The 21088-nt window shown below is 58.9% G+C and overlaps 1 protein-coding gene across 1 annotated transcript; it reads left to right on the forward strand.

Annotated features, from left to right (window-relative positions):
• The first annotated feature begins 1906 nt into the window (after nucleotides 1-1906).
• Nucleotides 1907-20648, forward strand: Lmtk3 (lemur tyrosine kinase 3). Its single transcript, XM_004646477.1, has 16 exons — nucleotides 1907-1949; nucleotides 3438-3550; nucleotides 4383-4516; nucleotides 4774-4924; nucleotides 5439-5515; nucleotides 5967-6085; nucleotides 9239-9326; nucleotides 9528-9676; nucleotides 10029-10113; nucleotides 10187-10308; nucleotides 10437-10586; nucleotides 10970-13464; nucleotides 15810-16216; nucleotides 17478-17613; nucleotides 17750-17887; nucleotides 20130-20648. Exons 1-16 carry the CDS (start codon nucleotides 1924-1926, stop codon nucleotides 20144-20146), a joined length of 4407 nt encoding a protein of 1468 aa, XP_004646534.1. The 5' UTR covers nucleotides 1907-1923; the 3' UTR covers nucleotides 20147-20648.
• Nucleotides 20649-21088: the final 440 nt, after the last annotated feature.

Consider the following 21088-nt stretch of genomic DNA (forward strand, 5'->3'; position numbering starts at 1 on the left):
TAGAACAAGCTCAGCAAAAAAGCACAGAGACCACGGTTCAATCCCCCAGCACCACATGCCAGCCAGCCCCGCCCCCTGGTGGGCTGAGCTGGCCACACACACACAATAAATAAATAAATTTTTTTTTTTTTTTAAAAAAAGAAAAGTATTAACTGTGTTTCTTATTTTGTGATAGTTTTGCTCTTTATTTTTTGAGTTAGGGGGGCCTTAAGTAATCCTCCACAGATGGTGGCCCTCCAGTGTCTTACGCCAAATTGACGAGCATTCCAGAAACTTCCTTCTCCCTTGGTCCAGCGCAGTACCATCATCAGAACCACCACAGTTGCCCCCAAACAGATCCTGAAGCCATTTTTGGTTTCAGTTTTTGCCATGCTGCAGACTCACGCCAGGGCCCCAGTCATGCTAGCCAAGCCTGAATTACTTGTGAGACAGTACTGCTAAGTTACTCAGTTGCCCAGGCTGCCCTGGAACTTCGGATCCTTCTGACTCAGCCTCATAAGTAGTTGGGATGACAGGCCAGCACCACTGTGCCAGCTCTAAAGACTTTTTTTTTTTTTTTTTTTTTTTTTCCATCCTAGCTTATAGATAAATGTAGTGAGATTTTTTTTTTTTTTTTTTTTTTTCTGTCTTGAGACAGGATAGCAGGATAGCACTATGCAGTTCAGGGTAGCCTTGAACTCACTTTTTAGATAGGGTCTCTTATGTAGTTCAGGCTGGCTTCCAACTCACTCTGTCGCTCAGACTGGCCTTGAATTTGCAGCAATCCTCCTGCATCAGCCTCCCAAGTGCTAGAATTATGGGCATGTGCCACCATGTCCTGCTGAAGTAATATTTTAACGGCTTTAATTTTTTTTTTTTTTTTTGAACTGGGGATTGAACTCAGGCCCTTGCGCTTGCCAGGCAAGCGCTTATTCTATTGAGCTATCTCCCCAGCGCCCCCCCCCTTTAAATTTTCAACTTTTTCATTTATTTTTATTTTTATTTTTTGAGGCAGGGTCTTTCTATGCAGCACAGGCTTGTCTCCACTTTGCAGTGATCCTCCTGCCTCAGGTTCCTGAGTGCTGCGATTACTGGCATGCACTACCATGTCTCGCTGCTCTTGTTATTCCTAAAGACCGGGCAGAAGGCCTCTGTCTCCTTTGGCCCTCATCCAGCCTCTGCCGGCTCCCGCAGATGCCAGAGCGCCCTCCTGGAAGCGCCAGGACTACACTTCCCGTGAGCCTCAGCGCGGCACCGACCCTCCCACGCGCTCTGCTCCGCCGGGCTCTGTGCCCTTCAGCGGCCAGGCAGCTGTCTGCTCCGCCCCTTGCCCCCATCCTGCCTCGGAGCCCCATGCCCGAGCCCCGCAGCCAAGCCGCGCACCCCCTCTGCCTCTCACAGCGAACTCGCCGCAGTTTCCCGGACCAGAGTCCCCGCGAGGCGGCCGTGGCCGCGCGGAGGCCAGAGCTGGGGGCGCGCGTGGGGCGGGGTTTAGGTCGCTGTGCCGCATGTCGCTCAAGGGACGCGTCGCGGGCGCCGTCGGGCAATTGGAACGTCCGCGCTGAGGGCGGGAGCACGCGCTTCCGGGTGTTCTGCAGCTCGAGGTGCGGGGGACCCCGAGACGGCATCGTGGCATGCGCACGCGTGTTCGTGTGTGATGTGTCGCTGTCCCTGCCCGGGTTCCAGTCCCAGCTCTGCTCCTCCCGGGCTGTGTGCCGTGGAGCGGGTGACTCCCCTGGCCGTGCCCCAGTTCCCTTGCTGTACCGTGAGGCTTGATAAAAGTACCCGACTCCCAGGGCTGTGATAAGGACTAAAAGGTAAAAGTATAAAGCGCTGAAAACGTCTGGCACAGCATAGACACTCAGAAGAATAAACAAATAAAACAAACGGTGATCATGTATCTTTTGTTGCGAGGCAAGTGGAGGCAAGTGTTGTGGCTGTGCAATGTCTGTGAAGCTCCTGGCAGAAGCGCTGCCTGTCCGTGTGTGTTCTTGGCATGTCACGTGTGCCGATATGTGTTTATGTATGTGATGTGTGGCTAGCTGGGAAGGAGTCTCCCTAGCCTTGGAACTTTATTTTGGTACTGGGAATTGAACTCAGGACCTTGTGCTTACCAGGCAGGCGTTGTGCTGCTGAGCTACATGCCCCGCTGGCCTTGTTACTTTGTGTGAAGTGTGTATTGTGTATTTGCGATTCGTGTGTCTAAGCCTATGAGGTGTATGTTGTTCTAGGTCTGTGTTTCATGTGCATGCCTGTATTTATGTGCAGTGTGTGTGGTTGGGTATATTTGTGTGTAATGTGTCTGCCATATATTTATGTTTTTGTTGAGTTGTGTAGTTTTGTGTGTATGAGTTGTGTGTGTGTGGGCATCTACATATGTGATGAATCTGTATTCTGATGAGTGAAGTGTGTATGTCATACATGTTTTCTCTGTGACCATACACATGCATATGTTGTTGCTGTGTGCTTGAATATATGATGTGCCTGTCTATATGTGTGTCTCTGTGCCTCTGCATGTTCCCTTCCGTGAGGTATGCCTGTGTGTCTCATGCAAGAGATGTGCCCATATGCTTGTGTGCATGTATGTAACACTTGCATCTCTGGGTGTTGTCACCCACTTGCCTTTCTGTGACTCTACCTCAGTGTGTCAGTGTGGTGTCCAGGTGGCTTTGTCTGTGGCACCGGTCTGTGGCTTTGGGGACTGATTTTGTCTGTGGTTTGTGTGGGTCTTTGTGAGGCTTTGATGTCCCTGTGTGGCCCTGTGCACCCTGTCTGTGTGTGTGTTTTCAGTGTGGCCTGTCCCTACGTCTTTGTGTGTGACGTGTGTGTGTCCCCGGCTACTTATGGCTGTCCACCTTTGTGATGTGCTTGTCTTTGAGAGTCCCTGCGACATGTGTCAGCTCTGTGTGGGCTGCATGTGCTTGACATCTGCATCTTGGCATGTAGCACACATGTCCATGCCATGGCACGTTACAGTGGTGTCAGGGCCAGGCACTGGGGACTCTGGGCCACCCCCTCCCATTACAAGGGTCTGCTGGTCCTGTCTGTCTCCCCTCCCCTCTCTCCCCTCCCTCCTGGCAGCCCGTGCTACCGGGAGCCAGTTGCCATGACAACACTCCATCCTCCCTCCATCCTCCCTCCTCCCACCCTTCCTCTGACAGGCTCTCTGCTCCCCCAATCCCGGCTGTCCTCGGGGGCGGGGCCCTCATTCTCGCCCCCCATCTTACCCTCTCCCCCCCCACCCCAGCCACCCCGGCTCCCCAGCTCCTCTCCTCTGTCCGCCTCTCCATCCCTTCATCAGTCTGTCCCTTCAAAGAGGGGGAGGGGGGTACCTGAGCCAGCAAGCAGCCCCTCCCTCCCCCGTCCTGCGTCTCCTGCCCCTCTCCTGGGCTGGGGGAGGCCAGGGTAGTGCGGGTCCCCATGGCCGGGGGCTGAGGGCCCGCCCCCCCCTTCCCCAGCCGCCACCACTTCCACCTCCCTTCCATCCTCGACAAGATGCCTGCCCCGGGCGCCTTCATCCTCCTCGCGGCCGTCTCAGCCTCGGGCTGCCTGGCGTCTCCGGCCCATCCTGGTGAGTTTGTCCGGCCATCCGTCAGTCCAGGGCCCCCACCCCCACTGCGGCCCTGTCCCGATCCGTCACCTGTGCGCATCTCAGCGCTGCCGAGCTGGGCCTGCAAGCCGCGGGGACGGCGCCTGTGTCGGCGGGGCCTGGAGGAGCCCAGCTGGGGGCTGGGCTGGGAGGGGGCCTGTCTGGCAACATGTGTGTTTGTGTGCACGCATGTGTGTGCGCTGGTGTGTGCAGGGAGGCAGGGAAGGCCGGGCCTCTGGGAGATTGGGGGCAGAGGGGAGCAATGCTATTTCTAAGGGGCGCACGACCAGAAGCTGGTTGGCTTTGGGGGAGACTCAAGGCTTGCAGAGTGACCCTTCTCAGGGTCTTGGGCTGGAGTAAGGGGACAGGCCTGGGCTCCAAGCATCTTGAGAAGAGACAGTCTCAGCACCGTCTGATCTGCAGCGAGGGGGGCCTCACGGGGCAAGAGTCTTCCCCCAGTCTGCAGTTGGGGGATCGCGGTGATGAGTCTGCCCGTGGGAGCACATTATAAATGCTGCAGGCCCCGAGTCTATTGCTCCTTTCCTCAAATCTCATCCAAATTCTTTAATGCCTGAGGTGAAGGGATGCGGCGGGGGTCCCAGCTTGGGCAAGAGAAAGAACCCCACCCCCAGCCCGACCACCTGGGAAGGCCTTAAACTACAACTCCCACAAGGCCCTGGGCCATCTGGCTCTCCTGCTAAGGGGCCCCTGGCTTCAGAGTATCATGGGAATTGTAGTCCTAGGATGGGAGGGGCGCGGAGTGCAGAAGCCAGTTGCCAGAAGCTCAGACCCCAGCCTAGTCCTGTGCCCACAGATGGATTCGCCTTGGGCCGGGCCCCTCTGGCTCCTCCTTATGCCGTGGTCCTCATTTCCTGCTCCGGCCTGTTGGCCTTCATCTTCCTCCTCCTTACCTGTCTGTGCTGCAAAAGGGGCGATGTCGGTTTCAAGGTGAGGTGCCTGAGGGGCTAATGTGTGCCACAGTCCTCCCACAAGTCAGGTGTCCAGGGAAGAGGGACAGCAAATCAGCGAGTTCACTGTGGTCTGAAGTTACAGCGGCCAGGCCTGGAGCCTTGGGATGTGGAAACCGGGGTGGCACTTGGGCTGGGCTGGAGGATTTTATGAGCATCATGGGGCGACACACTTAAGGGGAGGATGCCAGGGTGTCCCTCAGCCCTGTGTTCTGCTCCTCACCTGCCCGGCCCCAGGAGTTTGAGAACCCTGAAGGGGAGGACTGCTCCGGGGAGTACACGCCCCCTGCAGAGGAGACCTCCTCCTCACAGTCGCTGCCAGATGTCTACATCCTCCCGCTGGCTGAGGTCTCTCTGCCAATGCCTGCCCCGCAGCCTTCACACTCAGGTACTGCCCCAACCCAGACTAGGGTGCCATGGTCCCAGGGGTCAGGGCAGATGGCTTTGAGAATCTGCAGGGCAGATAGCTTTGAGAATCTTCTTCAGGGGCCAGGGAATCGAGCCTGGAAAGGCAAAGGTGGGAGCCCAAGGTTCATGGAATAGAGGCAGACAGATATCATCTTGGTGGAAGCCATTGCTTAATCCAAAACCAGACCTGGAGATTCATGTGGGGCAATGGATGGTGAGATCAGCCTAGATCTCAGTCTCAGAGGCAGCCAATGAGAGGCTGAAATCGAGTCATAGGAGCTTGGGATGCCAAAGGGAAAGACTGATTGGATGCTGGAATGTTGTGAGCAGCCAATGAGGAGGCTGAGATACTGTCATGGAATGTTGGAGGCAGCCAATGAAAAGAGATTGGTGTCTGCTTTGACCGGAGTTAACCACTGAGTTGGGGGGGGGCAGGGGGGCAGCTGGGGGGGTGTAAAGAGAGGCTCAGGGGTGTCCCCCTTCCCCCTCCCCAGACATGACCACTCCCCTGGGCCTTAGCCGTCAGCACCTCAGCTACCTGCAAGAGATCGGGAATGGCTGGTTTGGAAAGGTGAGTGAGGATGGGTTGGGAGGTAGGGGGGTCCAACCAGGCCTGGCCTGTGCTCCTGTTCTGTGTCCATCCCCCACCCCACCCCACCCCCGCTCTCACCACTTTTCATCTGTGCTTCGACCCCAACCCTACCTTCTCAGTGCCCCCATCCACCTCACCAGCACCCACCCACCATCTCCCCCGCATCTGTCGGTCAGCGCCTCCCTCCTCACTCCATTGACCACTCCGCCTCGCCATCCGGCTCTCCACGCGTCCGTTCGTCTGTCCATCCTTCCATCGGCCCCTGCGTCCATCGGACTCTGGGCCCGTGAGTCTTTCACCCATGTCTGGTGGGGGATGGACGAGGGTGGCGGGGTGTGAGAGAGGGACTGGGAAGGAGAGGGGAGTTGGGGTCCCTGGGAACAAGACTGGGGACATGGCCCTGTTTGACTCCATCCGGTGCCATTGTCAGGTGATCCTGGGAGAGATCTTCTCGGACTACACCCCAGCCCAGGTAGTGGTGAAGGAGCTGCGGGCCAGCGCCGGGCCGCTGGAGCAGCGCAAGTTCATCTCCGAAGCGCAGCCTTACAGGTAGGAGGCCTCACACCTCAGGGGTTCTGGGAGCGTCCAGGTTTGCACCTCAGATTGTTGAGAGAAGAGGTGCAGTGCAGTTCAATCTTCAGCCTGCCTCTTCCAGCTTGTTTGGCTTGGGTCCAAGGGTTTCCCTCCCAGAGCATGAGGTTTTTCTGACAAATCTCCGGGTATGCAGCACTGTGGAGGTGGGGTTCACCCAGGCCAAGCTAGGGCACGTGTGTGTCCCTGTGGCTGGGACAGCAGCAAGATGGGGGATGACCTGTATTAGGTGCACTGTGAGGTAAGAGTTTCCTGTCATGGAAAGGGTGTGTATGCAGAGACCTCTGATCAGAACTGTTGTAAAAGTGACACAAATACTGGACTTTAGCATTCAAGTTTTGAGGCCCTGCAGCCTGACCCTGTTCTCTTCCTGCCACCATCCCTACTGCCCCAAACAGCCTCCCATTGACTGTCCCCCATCACGGTCTCTTTTTTGCCTTGGCCTTTGTTTCTGCTTTTTTTTTTTTAAAAAAAAAAAGACAGGTTGGGGCTGGGGAGATGGCTCAGTAGAATAAGCGCTTGCGAGGGCCTGAGTTCAATCCCTGGTTCCAAAAAAGAGACAGAATTCATTTATATCCCAGGCTGGTGTCAGACTTGCAGCAATCATCCTGCCTCAGCCTCCTGAGTACTAGGGCTAAGGTGTGTGGTACCACACCTGGCTGTTTTGGTTTCCCTCCACCCCCTTTTTTTTGAGACAAGGTATTGCATTCACTCTGCAATTCAGAATTCAGGGTGGCCTTGAACTCACTTTGTATCCGGCCTCCTAAGTGCTGGGATTACAGGTGTGTGCCACCATGCCTGGTCCCACTTTTTTTTTTTTTTTCAATTTTGAGACAGCATCTCCTTAACTTACTTGATTTCAGCTATAGAATCAAATCGAATTCACTGCTACTCTGGCCACACCTGCCACCTTTCAGGAGCCCCCGTATAAATGCCCTTGTGTTGGACAGTGCAGGTCCAAAGCATTTCCACCTTCAGAGAAAAAGCCGTTCGGCAGCACAGGTCTACACTGGCAGCTGAGGGTCTGTGTGGTCACCTTTGCGGGAGAGCCAGTGGCCCCCAGCAGACATTTCCTCAGTGAGCCGCAGGCCTGAAATCAAATCCCAGCATGAGCAGTACCTGCAGCTGTGTGACCCCGTGTAAGTCACTTCCCCTCCCTGGGCAATGCTGGGAGGATTTGGCAATGGAAGTGGCCGAGGTTGGCTGCATGTGTGCGGTGATCCAGGTCCTTTCTAGTCTAGGCCTCAGGCCCCCAACATTCCTCAGCCCTGGCACATGGCGGGTACTTTATGAACTCTACCTGGGGGAGAAGGCGTGGGAGTCGGTTACCCTCTCTCAGATGGAGAAGGCCAGAGGGAAACAGCAGAGCTGCTGTTGCCTCCTGCTGGACCTTGGCAGGAAAAGAACTTTCCACATACCCATGAAACTGCAAGCCCTGCCTGGAGGGTAAAGTCCTTTGCCACTAATTTTTATTTTGTTTTATTTTATTTTTGGTCCTGGGAATCAAACTCATGACCTTGCACTTTTCAGATATGCTCTGTACCACTGAGCTATATACCCAGACCTTCCACTAGGTTTTATTGAGTAACTATTTATCTACACCACAGGGACACAGCTGGGAACAAACTGCCCCAAAACTTCATATCAGAGAAGGGTGCCATACCTAGCAGAGGAGGCACACAGATATAAACAACTTGTTAGGTGTGGTGTCCACACCTGTAACCCCAGCACTCTGGGAGGCTGAAGCAGGAGGACTGCAAGTTGGAGCCCAACCTGAGCAACTAAATGCCTTGGCAAATCCCTATCTCAAAAAAATAAATAAATAGAAATAAAATAAAATTTAAAAAAGTCTGGATGGGCTGGTGAGATGGCTCAGTGGTCTAAAGCACCTACTTAGAACAAGCTAAGCCAAGCAAAGCACAGGGACCACGGTTCAATCCCCCAGCACCACATGCCAGCCAGCCCCGCCCCCTGGTGGGCTGAGCTGGCCACACACAAAAATAAATAAACAAATAACTAAAAAAAAAAAAAAAAGTCTGGAAAGGTAGCTCAGTGCGGAGGGCCCTGGGTCAATTCCCTGCACTAAAAGAAAAGTAAGGTAAATGATTAAATTTTCAAAAGAAAATCTGTAGGACTGGGGAGATAACTCAGTGGGCTAAGTGCCTGCCTGGCACGCTCAAGGATCCAGGTTTCATCCCTGGTACCGCATGCTGTGCCAGCCCCAAAACCAGGCGGGATGGGACATGCCTGTAATCCCAGAGCTGGGGAGGCTAAGACAGGAGGATCATTAGAGTTTGAGCTGCGTGAGAGCCTGTACCAAATAAATAAATAAATAAATAAATAAATAATTTTAAAAATTAAAAAAAAATAAGAAAAAGATGGCAGTATGTGACAGAGACAGGAACCTGTTTGAGCAGGAACATCAGGGGGGCAGGACTAACTCGGAGGTCTCAGCCTGCACACCCCAGAAGTACAGTGTGGACTGAGGGCACAACTAGGGCAAACACGTGCAAATATGAAGGGCAGAGCCAGCCAGGCCCTCTCACCCAGTGCCAACTCCTCTCTGATCCCTCCCTCCTACAGAGACAGGGAGGGGTGCATAGATACTGGGAGAGCTGGGCTCAGGATTCAGGCCCAGAGTGAGGGTGCAGGAGGGTCATCGGCCCAACGCTGGGCAGAGGATGGGCAGTGACGCTTCTTGGCAAGAAGGTGTTGAAGCTGGGGCAGGGAAGACAGATGAGAAGAAGGGCCCTCCAGAAAGCCCGGCAAGCACAGGGCAAAGTATGGTGGTGCCAGCCCCGGGGGCAGTGGCATCAAGGAGCCAGGCCTCCCTATGGCACTGGGGAGCCACAGAGCTGTGCACAGGTGAATGGCAAAGGTGGGACCAACTGTAGGTCAGGACTGTGGGGACCAGAGAAGGGCAGGGCAGGATGAAGGCTGGGGGTGAGGAGGCAGCGGGGAACCGTCTGGGCCATGCTGGGAAGGGATGTGTGTGGGGTGTGCAGAGCCAATCTGAGGGGGCCCACTGAGCCCACAGTGTTTGCCACTGCAGTTTGGCTCTGCTGGATGGTGGGGTGGGGCCTTCTCCCCTCACAAGCCACCTCACCTCAGGAGCCTGCAGCACCCCAACGTCCTCCAGTGCCTGGGCTTGTGTGTGGAGACGCTGCCCTTCCTGCTGATTATGGAGTTCTGCCAGCTGGTGAGCGCCCCGCACCCTGGCATCCCTCTCCTCAGGGATGCCTCTGTAGTTTGTGCTTCCCATTCTCCGGCGCTGGCTGCACACGTGGCCCCTAAGCGAGCAAGTCAGGGGGTTCGGGTATCACACGCTTTGAGCAGAGAAGCCCTCATTCTTGCTTTTGAGAGGTGCTGCTGTGCTGACCCGGGCCTGCGTCCCTCCCAGGGAGACCTGAAGCGGTACCTCCGGGCCCAGAGGCCCCCTGAAGGCCTGTCGCCAGAACTACCACCGCGAGACCTAAGGACACTGCAGAGAATGGGCCTGGAGATCGCCAGGGGGCTGGCGCACCTGCACTCACACAACTACGTGCATAGGTGAGCAGGTTGGAAGGGGAAGAGAGGAAGGTAGAGGAGGAGTCGTCAGGTGATGGGAGGGAGGAGCTACATGTGGAGGGAGAGAAGTCTGAGGAAGGGGAGGTATCTGGCGCGGCGGCGGCGTGGTGGGGGGCGGAAGGAGCCAGGAAAGCAAAGGGAGCAGAAAGAAGTCTAGTTGGAGGAGGAGGAGCCAGAATGGGCGGGGGGAGTTAGAAAAGGAAGAGTCAGGTAGGGAGAGGAGGAGGAGCCAGGAGAGGAAAAGCATTCAAGGAAGGAGGAGACAACTACAATGGGGGCGGAGTCTTGGAAAGGGGGCGTGGTTTCCTGCACTCAACCTTTCCACCTTGCTTAGCGACCTGGCCCTGCGTAACTGCCTGCTGACTTCAGACCTCACGGTGCGCATCGGAGACTACGGGCTGGCGCACAGCAACTACAAGGTGGGGCTGCCCTCTGCTGGGTGGGGTGAGGTAGGGAGGCCCTGGCCCACCTGACCCACTCTCCTGACCGCAGGAGGATTACTACCTGACCCCGGAGCGCCTGTGGATCCCGCTGCGCTGGGCAGCGCCCGAGCTCCTCGGGGAGTTGCATGGCACCTTCATGGTGGTGGACCAAAGCCGCGAGAGCAACATTTGGTGAGGTCCAGGCCCGAGGGCAGGGAAGGTCACAGATGCCTCCTGTGGGGAAACTGAGGCTGGGAAGGTGCAGGGCGCCTCAGCAGGCCAGGGCTGGACTGAGGCCTCTGCTTCTCTATTCCCTGCAGGTCTTTGGGGGTAACCCTGTGGGAGCTGTTTGAATTTGGGGCACAACCCTACCGTCACCTTTCAGACGAAGAGGTCCTCGCTTTTGTTGTTCGCCAGCAGCATGTCAAGCTGGCGCGGCCACGGCTCAAGCTGCCCTATGCGGATTACTGGTGAGGAGCAGGCCCTGACTCTGGGTCCTTGACCTCCCCACACCACCCTAGGGTAGCCCCAGGACTCCTTGTGCCACCCACAATCTGTCTCACCACTCCATACTACCCTAAGTGTAGAGAAAGGTCATCTTTACCCTCTCTGCCAGCATCTACTACTTGGACAGAGAAACAGAGGCAGACAGTGGCAGAGCTGGGATCTAAAGGATCCGGAACTCACAACCATCTCATTGTGTGCCTCCCTGTCGCTCTTCCTCCAGCCTTCTCGCCCCCCTCTGGACCTCTGTCCCACCTGTAGATGTCTCTGTCTGTCTGTCTGTCTGTCTCTCTCTCTCTCTCTCTCTGGGTCTCTGCCCTGCTCACTCTTGCCTTGCCCTGTCCCCCAGGTATGACATCCTGCAGTCCTGCTGGCGGCCCCCTGCCCAGCGGCCCTCAGCCTCTGATCTCCAACTGCAGCTCACCTACCTGCTCTCTGAGCGGCCTCCCAGGCCCCCACCCCCTCCGCCACCCCCCCGAGATGGTCCCTTCCCCTGGCCCTGGCCCCCATCGCACAGTGCACCACGCCCCGGGACCCTCTCCTCGCAGTTTCCCCTTCTGGATGGCTTCCCGGGGGCAGACCCCGACGATGTGCTCACGGTCACTGAGAGCAGCCGTGGCCTCAACCTCGAGTGCCTGTGGGAGAAGGCCCGGCGTGGGGCCGGTCGGGGTGGGGGGGCACCTGCATGGCAGCCGGCATCAGCGCCCCCAGCCCCCCACACCAACCCCTCCAACCCTTTCTACGAGGCGCTGTCCACCCCCAGTGTGCTGCCAGTCATCAGCGCGCGCAGCCCCTCTGTCAGCAGCGAGTACTACATCCGCCTGGAGGAGCACGGCTCCCCACCCGAGCCCCTCTTCCCCAATGACTGGGACCCTCTGGACCCAGGTGTGCCTGCCACTCAAGCCCCCCAGGCCCCCTCCGAGGTCCCCCAGCTGGTATCCGAGACTTGGGCTTCCCCCCTCTTCCCTGCGCCCCGACCCTTCCCGGCCCAGTCATCTGCATCCGGCAGCTTCCTGCTGAGTGGCTGGGATCCCGAGGGTCGGGGCGCTGGGGAGACCTTGGCAGGGGACCCCGCCGAGGTGCTGGGGGAGCGGGGGACCGCCCCGTGGGCCGAAGAAGAGGAAGAGGAGGGCAGCTCCCCAGGAGAAGACAGCAGCAGCCTCGGGGTTGGCCCCAGCCGCCGGGGCCCCCTGCCCTGTCCCCTGTGCAGCCGCGAGGGGGCCTGCTCCTGCCTGCCCCTGGAGCGGGGAGATGCTGTGGCCGGCTGGGGGGGCCACCCTGCCCTTGGGTGTCCCCACCCCCCAGAGGACGACTCATCCCTGCGGGCAGAGCGGGGCTCTCTCGCCGACCTGCCCTTGGCTCCCCCTGCTTCGGCCCCTCCAGAGTTTCTGGACCCCCTCATGGGGGCCGCAGCACCACAGTACCCCGGGCGGGGGCCACCTCCCGCCCCACCGCCCCCACCACCTCCTCCCCGAGCGCCCTCAGAACCGGCCGCAACTCCCGACCCTCCGTCGGCCGTGGCCAGTCCAGGCTCAGGCCTGTCGTCTCCGGGCCCCAAGCCGGGAGACAGCGGTTACGAGACCGAGACCCCTTTTTCCCCCGAGGGAGCCTTCCCAGGTGGGGAGGCAGCCGAGGAGGAAGGGGTCCCTCGGCCGCGGGCTCCCCCGGAACCACCCGACCCAGGAGCGCCCCGGCCACCCCCAGACCCGGGTCCCCTCCCAGTGCCCGGGACCCGGGAGAAGCCAACCTTCGTAGTTCAAGTGAGCACCGAGCAGCTGCTGATATCCCTGCGGGAGGATGTGACAAGGAACCTCCTCGGAGACAAGGGGGCGACACCCCGGGAAACAGGACCCAGGAAGGCGGGGAGAGGCCCCGGGAACAGAGAGAAAGTCCTGGGCCTGAACAGGGACCTGCCAGTCCTGGGCGGCGGGAAGAAAGCCCCAAGCCTAAGTCTTCCCATGAACGGGGTGACAGTGTTGGGGAACGCGGCCCAGAGAGCCCCAGACATCGAGGAGAAGCCTGCAGAGAACGGGGGGCTGGGGTCTCCAGAGAGAGAAGTGAAAGTGCTGGTGAATGGGGAGCTGACGCCACCAAGGAAGGAGAAGGCCCTGCAGAATGGGGAGCTGAGGTCCCCAGAGGCCGGGGAGAAGGTGCTGGCGAATGGGGGGCCGATACCCCCCGAGATCGAGGAGGTCTCAGAGAATGGGCTCCTGAGATTCCCCAGGAACACGGAGAGGCCGACAGAGACTGGGCCTTGGAGAGCCCCAGGGCCCCGGGAGAAGATGCCCGAGAGTGGGGGGCCAGCCCCCGAGACCCTGCTGGAGAGAGCCCCTGCGCCCAGCGAGGTAGCTTTGCCCCAGAACGGCTTGGAGACAGTCCCTGGCCCCCTTGGCCCAGCCCCCAAGAGCGGGATGCTGGACCCCGGGACGGAGAGGAGAGCCCACGAGACTGGGGGGGCGCCGAAAGCCCCCGGGGCTGGGAGGCTGGACCTCGGGAGTGGGGGCCGAGCCCTAGTGGGCGTGGCGATGGCCCCCGGCGGCGGCCCCGGAAGCGGCGTGGACGTAAAGGCCGGATGGGTAGACAGCACGAGGCCACAGCCACTACCGCCACTGCCACCGCTGCCACCTCCGGAAGCCCAGCAGAGGAGGCCAGAGCCAGTGCCCCCGAGAATCAGGCCGGAGGTGGCCTCCGAGGGAGAGCCCGGGGTCCCAGACAGCAAGGCCGGCGGAGACACGGCACCCAGCGGAGACGGGGACCCCTCCAAGCCAGAGAGGAAGGGTCCCGAGATGCCACGACTGTTCTTGGACTTGGGACCCCCACAGGGGAACAGCGAGCAGATCAAAGGTGAGGAGGTGTGGGGAGGTGGGGACATTCTGGAGTGGATGTGGCAATGGAGATGCCAGGTCAGGCTGCCAAATTCTGGCACATTTTCTTCCCTACTCTGCAGCATTGGGCAGACATGTTTGCTACTCTGTGATTCAAGTTTCCTTGTCTGCCAAGAACAGGTGACAGTTCAGGATGGCTGTGAGGGTTGAGTCTGGGCCCAGGGTCTGACCCTCAGCCAGAAGCTGCTGTTACTGACACAAGTCCATCTCGACCAGGAGTCCCAGAGTCCAACACCAGACAGTACCAGGAAAGGGTGAAGTGATGGAGAGTGGGGAGAAAGGACCTTGTCTACAGAGGGCTGCCATGGCCCATGACACTCACCCAGAGTTGCCAAGTCTGCTGCTTTTTGAAACCAGGGCTCTGGTTCCAACCAATTCCAAGGGAGCCCAGGTGTGGGGGTAGGCTGCTGGCTTGTGGTCTCTGTTTTAAACTCTCCAGTGAGCCAAGGTGTCTGCCCAGTGTGCCACACTGCCAGCAGCATGATGTTGAGGGTGGGGGTGGGGGATCAAGAACAGAGTTGGGGCTTTGCCCCAGAGTGGTAGGATACTCTTTATCTAAGAGTAGATAAATGGGGAGGAAGGACAAACAGCCCTGTGTGGGAGGAAGCCTGATTCCTTTTCCTTCTTTAAGAGTAGAAAAGTTTATTGGAGAAAAGGAGTGGGGAGTAGCTCAGCAGATGAAAGTGCCTGCTTAGGCAGCTGCAGTGGCCAGGGTTTGATCCCTGGTGTGCCGTGTGGCCTCTGGGGAACACTGAGATGGCAATTGAGACTGGGTGGTACACACCTGTAATCCCAGCTCTTTGAAAGGCTGAACACAGGCACATCACTAGGAGCCCGATCTACAAAGTGAGACCCTCTGGACCCTTACTAAAAAATACAAAAAAAAAAAAGAAAAAAAGAAAAGAAAAAAGGAAAAGAAAAGGAATGGGGAATAGGAATACCCCATTGACATTGGGGCATCGTGAATCAACCATCCCTGATTTCCGTAAACACCCATGTGACGGTCAGCAGCACTGGTTAACCTCCATTGCCATGCTGTCTCCGCTGGCCAGTGGGGCCCAAGGCTCAGGCAGCAAGGGCCAGGACGCAGGCTGTGACAAGCCTTGGAATGTACTGGGGAGTTTGTGACCAGCTCTGTCTGACGACACAGGGCAGCAAGATCTTGTTAGTTGATGAGCAGGCAAAATACCTCGGAGGATCTGTCAGGTTGGGGCTGCGGGGGAGAAAAGGCTGGGAATGGCTGTTCCCCCTGTCCCCCGGAGAATTCCTATTCATCGTCCTACCTAAGTTCTCCCTACGCTAGGAAGCCAGCCTCGCATCTGAAGGCTGTCACCCTGTCCTTTCTCTGGACACTGTGGGTGTCCCCTAGGCAGCATGCCTTTGACCCCATCATGTGAAGTGCTTGGTCAGGGAAAGTCTCAACAGAAAGGAAACTTTGGAGAGAAGTGAAGGAAGCCAAGCATGGTGGTGCCTGTCTTTCATCCCTGCACTCAGGAGGCTGAGGCAGGAGGATTGCTGTGAGTTTGAGATCAGCCTGGATTACAAAGCAAGCTTAAGGCCAGCCTGAGCTGCATAGCAAGATCCTGTCTCAAAAAAAAAAAAAAAGGAGAGGACGTGTGAGCCAGCAGGCAGGCACCTGGGGCAGTGGGGTTGTAGGGAGAGGGTATGGAGATGGACGGTAGTTTGGCACGTTCAGGGCATCCTTTTCCCTGGACGTGTTTGTCTGGGAACACAGTGAGGGAGGGCAGGTTTGTGCTGGAAGCTAGTTATCCACCTTCAGCCACCTGAAATCCTTTGCTCCCTGCAGGCTGAGTGAGACTGGACAGCTGGGGTAGGGGTTTGGAGATGGTGAGAAGCCACCGCTTCGGGCAGCAAGGGCCCATTAGGGGAAGTATGTGGCCAGGGTCACACATAGCAGGGGACATCCCATTAACCCGACAGACCTGAGTACTTCTGCATGCTCAGGGACGTGGCAAGGCCAGAGTCCTGTGCTTGCCCTACTGGGAGATCTCAGAGGGCTGGGAAAGCCCAGAGCCTGAGAACCTGCAGGACTTGAGGGAGGAAAGGGAACAGCATTGCAGAGGCTCCGAGGAGATGGCGGGAGGAAGGCCACGCCAGAATGAGGTGGGGACAGAAGCAGTGCAGAATCAGATAGATGGGGTGGCCAGCCTGCTGGGCTGCGGGAAAAGCTGGGCTCTAGGCCCAGGGTCCTGGGTTCTGCAGCACCGTGGGAGAAAGCACTGGAGTGGGACAGAGGAGGGCCTGCCTCAGTTTCCCCGACGGCTCACGCTCTCTTCCCCGCAGCCAAACTCTCGCGCCTGTCGCTGGCGCTGCCGCCGCTCACGCTCTCGCCGTTCCCGGGCCCGGGCCCGCGACGGCCCCCGTGGGAGGGCGCGGACGCCGGGGCGGCTGGCGGGGAGGCCGGCGGGGCGGGGTCACCGGGGCCGGCGGAGGAGGACGGGGAGGACGAGGACGAGGACGAGGAGGAGGACGAGGCGGCGGGCGCGGCGGCGGGGCCGCGGGGCCCCGAGAGGACGCGGGCAGCCCCGGTGCCCGTCGTGGTGAGCAGCGCCGACGCGGACGCGGCCCGCCCGCTGCGGGGGCTGCTCAAGTCTCCGCGCGGGGCCGACGAGCCCGAGGACAGCGAGCTGGAGAGGAAGCGCAAGATGGTCTCCTTTCACGGGGACGTGACCGTCTACCTCTTCGACCAGGTAGGTGCCGGGAAGGCGCGGGGCGCGGAAACGCGGTAGGGTGTGTCCAGGGCGACGCCTTCCGCCAGCCCCAAAGGGAACTCCTCCAGGGGGCGTGTCCAGGTGGGCGGTGCCTGGGATGGCCACGCCCCGCGTGGGCGGGGCGCGCTGTGAATTTCCACGCTCCGGAGAGGGAAGCTTCTCGGTGTGGGGGTGGAGCCCGAGTGGAGGCCGCGCCTTAAAGGGTGGGGCCTGGAAAGCTTATCCTAGAATAAGGGGGGACTTGAAGGCAGGACTTCAAATAGGAGTGGACTTGGAGGGAAGTTTAGGAAGACAGGACGAGACCCGGGAAGGGGTCGAGTCCAGAGCTTGGAGCAAGAGTGGGACCTGGAGTAGTGGCGGGGCGTGTGCAGTGGTGGGGGTCCGTGGAGAGAAGAGAGGCCTGCAGCGTGTGAGCGGATCTGAAAAGGAAGAGAGATAGTGATTAGGTAGTGGAGCTTGGAGAGCCTGGGGAAAAAGAATGACCTGATCGTAGGGCGGAGCCTAGTGCGATTTGGGGCGGAGTTTGTTGATCGGACCCCTAATGGCCTTAGGGGCTGTTGGAATTGATCTTATCCAGGAAAGGTTGAAGCATTGTGGCAGATGGTATTAAGATTTTTAATCATTCGAGAGGCTGAGGTGAAAGGTCGCTTGTGTCCAGGAATTCAAGGCCAGCAAGATCCCCTCTCAATAACGAACACAAACAAAACAACTTCTGGGTGGGATCAGGAATGGGTGTAACTAATTAATGACTAGGGCTGAATTAAATGTAGCTGGAAGCCTGTCTTGGTGGCGTACGCCTGTAATCCCAGCACGGGGGCGGATGAGGCCGGAGGATCCCAAATTCGAGCCCAGTCTCGGCAATGTACAAGATGGTGTTTAGATGAAACTGTCTAGATGAAACTGGTGGGGGATGCTACAGTGAAGAACTGGGCCTCGGGTTGGGACCAGAACCACTGGGGGAGGGGCTCCCTCTGAAGTTGGGAGTGTGGAGGCTGGCAGGGATCTGGAGGGCCAAGCAGCAGGTGGCTCAGATCCCGAGACCGCCAGGTGAGGAGCGAGCCAGGGCAGGCGAAGGCGACCGGGTCCCGGAGAGCAGCTGCCGGGTTGCGGCCTTCTCACCGCCGTGGTACATCGGATGCCAAGGGTCCAGGGGTGCCCGCGGGACAGGCGCCTGTGGGGAAGGTGGTGCATGGGATGTGAGGGTTCGTGCCCTCGCGAGTCCCTTCATCTGTCTCCGCAGGAGACGCCAACCAACGAGCTGAGCGTCCAGGGGCCCCCCGAGGGGGACACGGACCCGTCAACGCCCCCAGCGCCCCCGACCCCTCCCCACCCCGCCACCCCCGGAGATGGGTTTCCCAGCAACGACAGCGGCTTTGGTGAGGGGCGGGGCCTCCGCCGCGGGAAGGAGCGGGACCTGGAGTGGGCGTGGTATCTGGGCGGTGGTTCTTTGGGGCGTGGTCTCCGGTGGGCGGGACCGAAGGCAGCTGACTGTCGGGCTCTGCTCTCCCCCAGGAGGCAGTTTCGAGTGGGCGGAGGATTTCCCCCTCCTCCCCCCGCCAGGGCCCCCCCTGTGCTTCTCCCGCTTCTCCGTCTCGCCTGCGCTGGAGACCCCGGGGCCTCCCACCCGGGCCCCCGACGCCCGACCCGCAGGTAGGGCGCCCACTTCCATCCATGTCCCTGTGTGTCATCCTCCCCCACACCCCTCCTAGAATTTCCCTACCTCTTGCTTCTAGGCCTACCCTCCCACCCCCGCCGCACCCGAGTTACCACTGACCCTAGTCCAAGTGGGGTCCATCAGACACCCCCTCCCCACCCTGTTTCCCCACCAGTAAGGATCATACACTCGTGCCCATCTCTGTCTCATTTCTGAGCTGAAGCCTGGCCGATTCTTTCATAAGGGTGTGGGGATCTGGTGGCAATTAGAGAGGACATGGCCACTGGTGAGTTGCATGGTAGCTGGGACATCATGCCACTGAGTACGGGCAGCGCACTGGCCCCACTTGGGCAGTCTGAATCTCACAATGATCCCATTTTGGCAAAGAGAAAACAGGCCTAGAGCAGGTTGAGGAGCTGGGGTCCAGGCCGCTTTGGTGGCCCTGGGTCCCTGCAGGCCCCTTAGTCTCCCCTGCCACTCCCCTTGCATCTAGCATTGCGTGGTGCTAATCCCCAGGCCACCTTGGTGAAGGTCTGACTGCGAAGGGGCCTCCTTAGCGCTGAATGCCCACCCACTGCCACTGGGAGGCCTGGCGGCTGGACTGGGCTCTCTGCTGCCCTCTTCTGTCTCCCCGGAGGACACCTTGGCACACAGGGTCCCTGAAGAAAGGCTGGGTGGGTGGGTAGAAGTGCAACTGAGCCTTGCTGTGAAAGATTCCATTTCTGCTTCCCCAGATGTTGCCTGAGTCCAGGTATTGCCCCCCCATTTGTGTGTGACCCGGGGCAAGTCATTTTCCCTCTTGGTGCTTTTGTTTCCTCACCTGTAGACTGGGTATGATAATAGGACTCAACTTCTGAGAGGACATGAAGTAGCTTTGTCCTCCGGTGTGTGCATGGGGGGAGGGGGGACTGACTGGTCATGTCCCAGTGGCTCTGGCCGTTAGCTGTCCCTGAGCTTCACTGGGTGGGTGTTCGTTGAGTGACCTGTATGTAGGGCCCAGGGCCTGCCTCTGCCTCCACTGACCACCCAGCATTATCATATGAGAACAGCCACAAATGCAGGGTTGCTGAGACAGTGGATGACGAGAGGAAAGGCCTCTGTGTTCCCTGTAGCAGTATCAGCTGGCCAGGGACTTGAAGACTGGTTGTCATTAACTGGGTGACAGGGAAGGCAATGGTGTGTTGGCAGAGAGCACCTTGCACAAAGGCCCAGAGGGCAAGCTGGTTCCGGGAACAGGACACCAGGGTGGCTGCGAGGAAGGGATGTGGTGCGGTGGGCAGGCACTGGGCTTTGCCCTAGGCACTAGGGACCCATGGAGGACTGTGTGCAATGGAGGGGCCTGGCGCCACACAGGGCTGAGGAGGGAAGAGAGCAGAAACTAGGGAGAGGCTGGGGACAGGGTGCAGGGACAGGGCTGGGGCTGACTTAGCTACATCCCCAGGCTTGCCCCAAATATCACTGCCCCCTGACACCCCATCAGGGCCCCCATGAGAGCAGGGTGGGGCGGGTCCAGGATGTGGGGATATGTGATGAGTCAGGGCCCAGGCTGGCTGGGCCAGCCTGTGGGGATGACCTTGGTTTTAGTCAGCAGGAGCTGAGACAGACGGCCTGGTCGTGCGAAACCCCAAATCCCTGCACCGGGCTGACAGATACTGGGAAGCCGCTGAACCCACCTGTCTGCCCAGGCCACGGCAGGCAGCAGCTGTATCCAGCTGAGTGAGGGCACTGTGTCCCGAAGTCTCTCCACTCCTTTGAAAAGGAGTCAGGGCCCTGCTTCCCATTGAGGCTGGCGCGGGGGTTGAGGACCACAGTCCTCACTGAGCTTCCTTACACTCTTAGAGGAGCAAGCAGATGGGAAACACTTCCACAGTGACTGGGGCCACCCAGAGGGACAAATACTCAGAGGGAACTGAGCAAGCGCTGGGGGCTGGGGTGACTGGGGAGGATCAGGGACGGTCCCTGCCAAGGGTGCAGTGCTGCAGGGAGCTGAGCTTTGGGTAGCGAAAGCCGAGCCATACTGGTACTGGTCCAGTCCTTGAGGTAGGCCACACTCAGAGCCTTGCAGGAGCAGCACGGTGGCCAGCGTGGCTGGAATGGAAGGGTCAGAGAAGGGCAGAGGGATGGAAGGCTGGTGGTGGGGCGTGCGCGGGGGCTTGAGGGCTACAGCTGGACTTTCACTTGGAGCCAATGGAAGCTGTTAGCCTCTTCCCCTATAATTCTGTGTCTCTCCATCCTTAGGCCCCGTGGAGAACTGATTCCCCAAAGACCTGACCCCCCCGCACCCCCAGAAGAGGGGCTGAGAGTAGAATCCTCCGTGGATGACAGAGCCACTGCCACCACTGCAGACGCCACCGCCTCGGGGGAGGCTCCCGAGGCTGGGCCCTCCCCTTCCCCCACCACGTGCCAAACGGGAGGCCCCGGCCCCCCGCCCCCCAGCCCCCCGGATGGCTCCCCAGACCCCCCAGACCCTCTCGGTGCCAAATGAGGCAGGAAACCCCTCGCCCCTCCCAGGAGAGCCGCCTTTCTCAGAACTGAACTGAACTCTTTGGGGCCTGGAGCCCTGGGCACAGCAGAGGCCCCTCCGCACCCACTCGCGCCCCGCGCACGCGCGCGCAGGAGCTGCAGGCTTTGGGGACCTGGACCCCATCTCCGTCTCCCCTATCCTCCCCAGCCCAGCCCCTGGAGGGGCCTCTGGTTCAACCTTCGCGTGGCATTTTCACATTATTTAAAAAAGACAAAAACAACTTTTTGGAGGAACATGGATCCTGTGTGTGTTTGCGGCAGATGCAGGGAGAACACTGTCGGAGAGGCTCCTCGGCCGCGGCGGGGGAGCCTATCCTGGTCCCTGCTCTGGGTCAGGAGTTCAAGACTCCCAGCTTCTCCCCGCACTCAGGAGGATGAGGCAGAATTGCCAAGAGTTAGGGGCCAGCCTGGGCTACATAGTGAGACACTATCTCAAAGAAACACAGGACTCCCGACTTCAGCAGCAGCCACAACTGACCAGGCCATAAGGAGTGGTGGGGGTGGGCAGCTGTGGTGGGAGGTACGTTCCACAGGTGGCCACAGGCTGTCCCAGGACTGAGATCGGGCGGTACGGATCAGAAAAGACCTGCTGAAGGGGCCAAGGGGCCGGGGAGATGTCTTAGGCTAAGTGCTTGCCTGGCAAGCTCAAGATCCTGAGTTCAATCCCCAGTTCC

This window comes from Octodon degus, unplaced genomic scaffold (assembly GCF_000260255.1).
Source record: "Octodon degus isolate 3935 unplaced genomic scaffold, OctDeg1.0 scaffold00268, whole genome shotgun sequence".
Lineage (NCBI taxonomy): Eukaryota > Metazoa > Chordata > Mammalia > Rodentia > Octodontidae > Octodon > Octodon degus.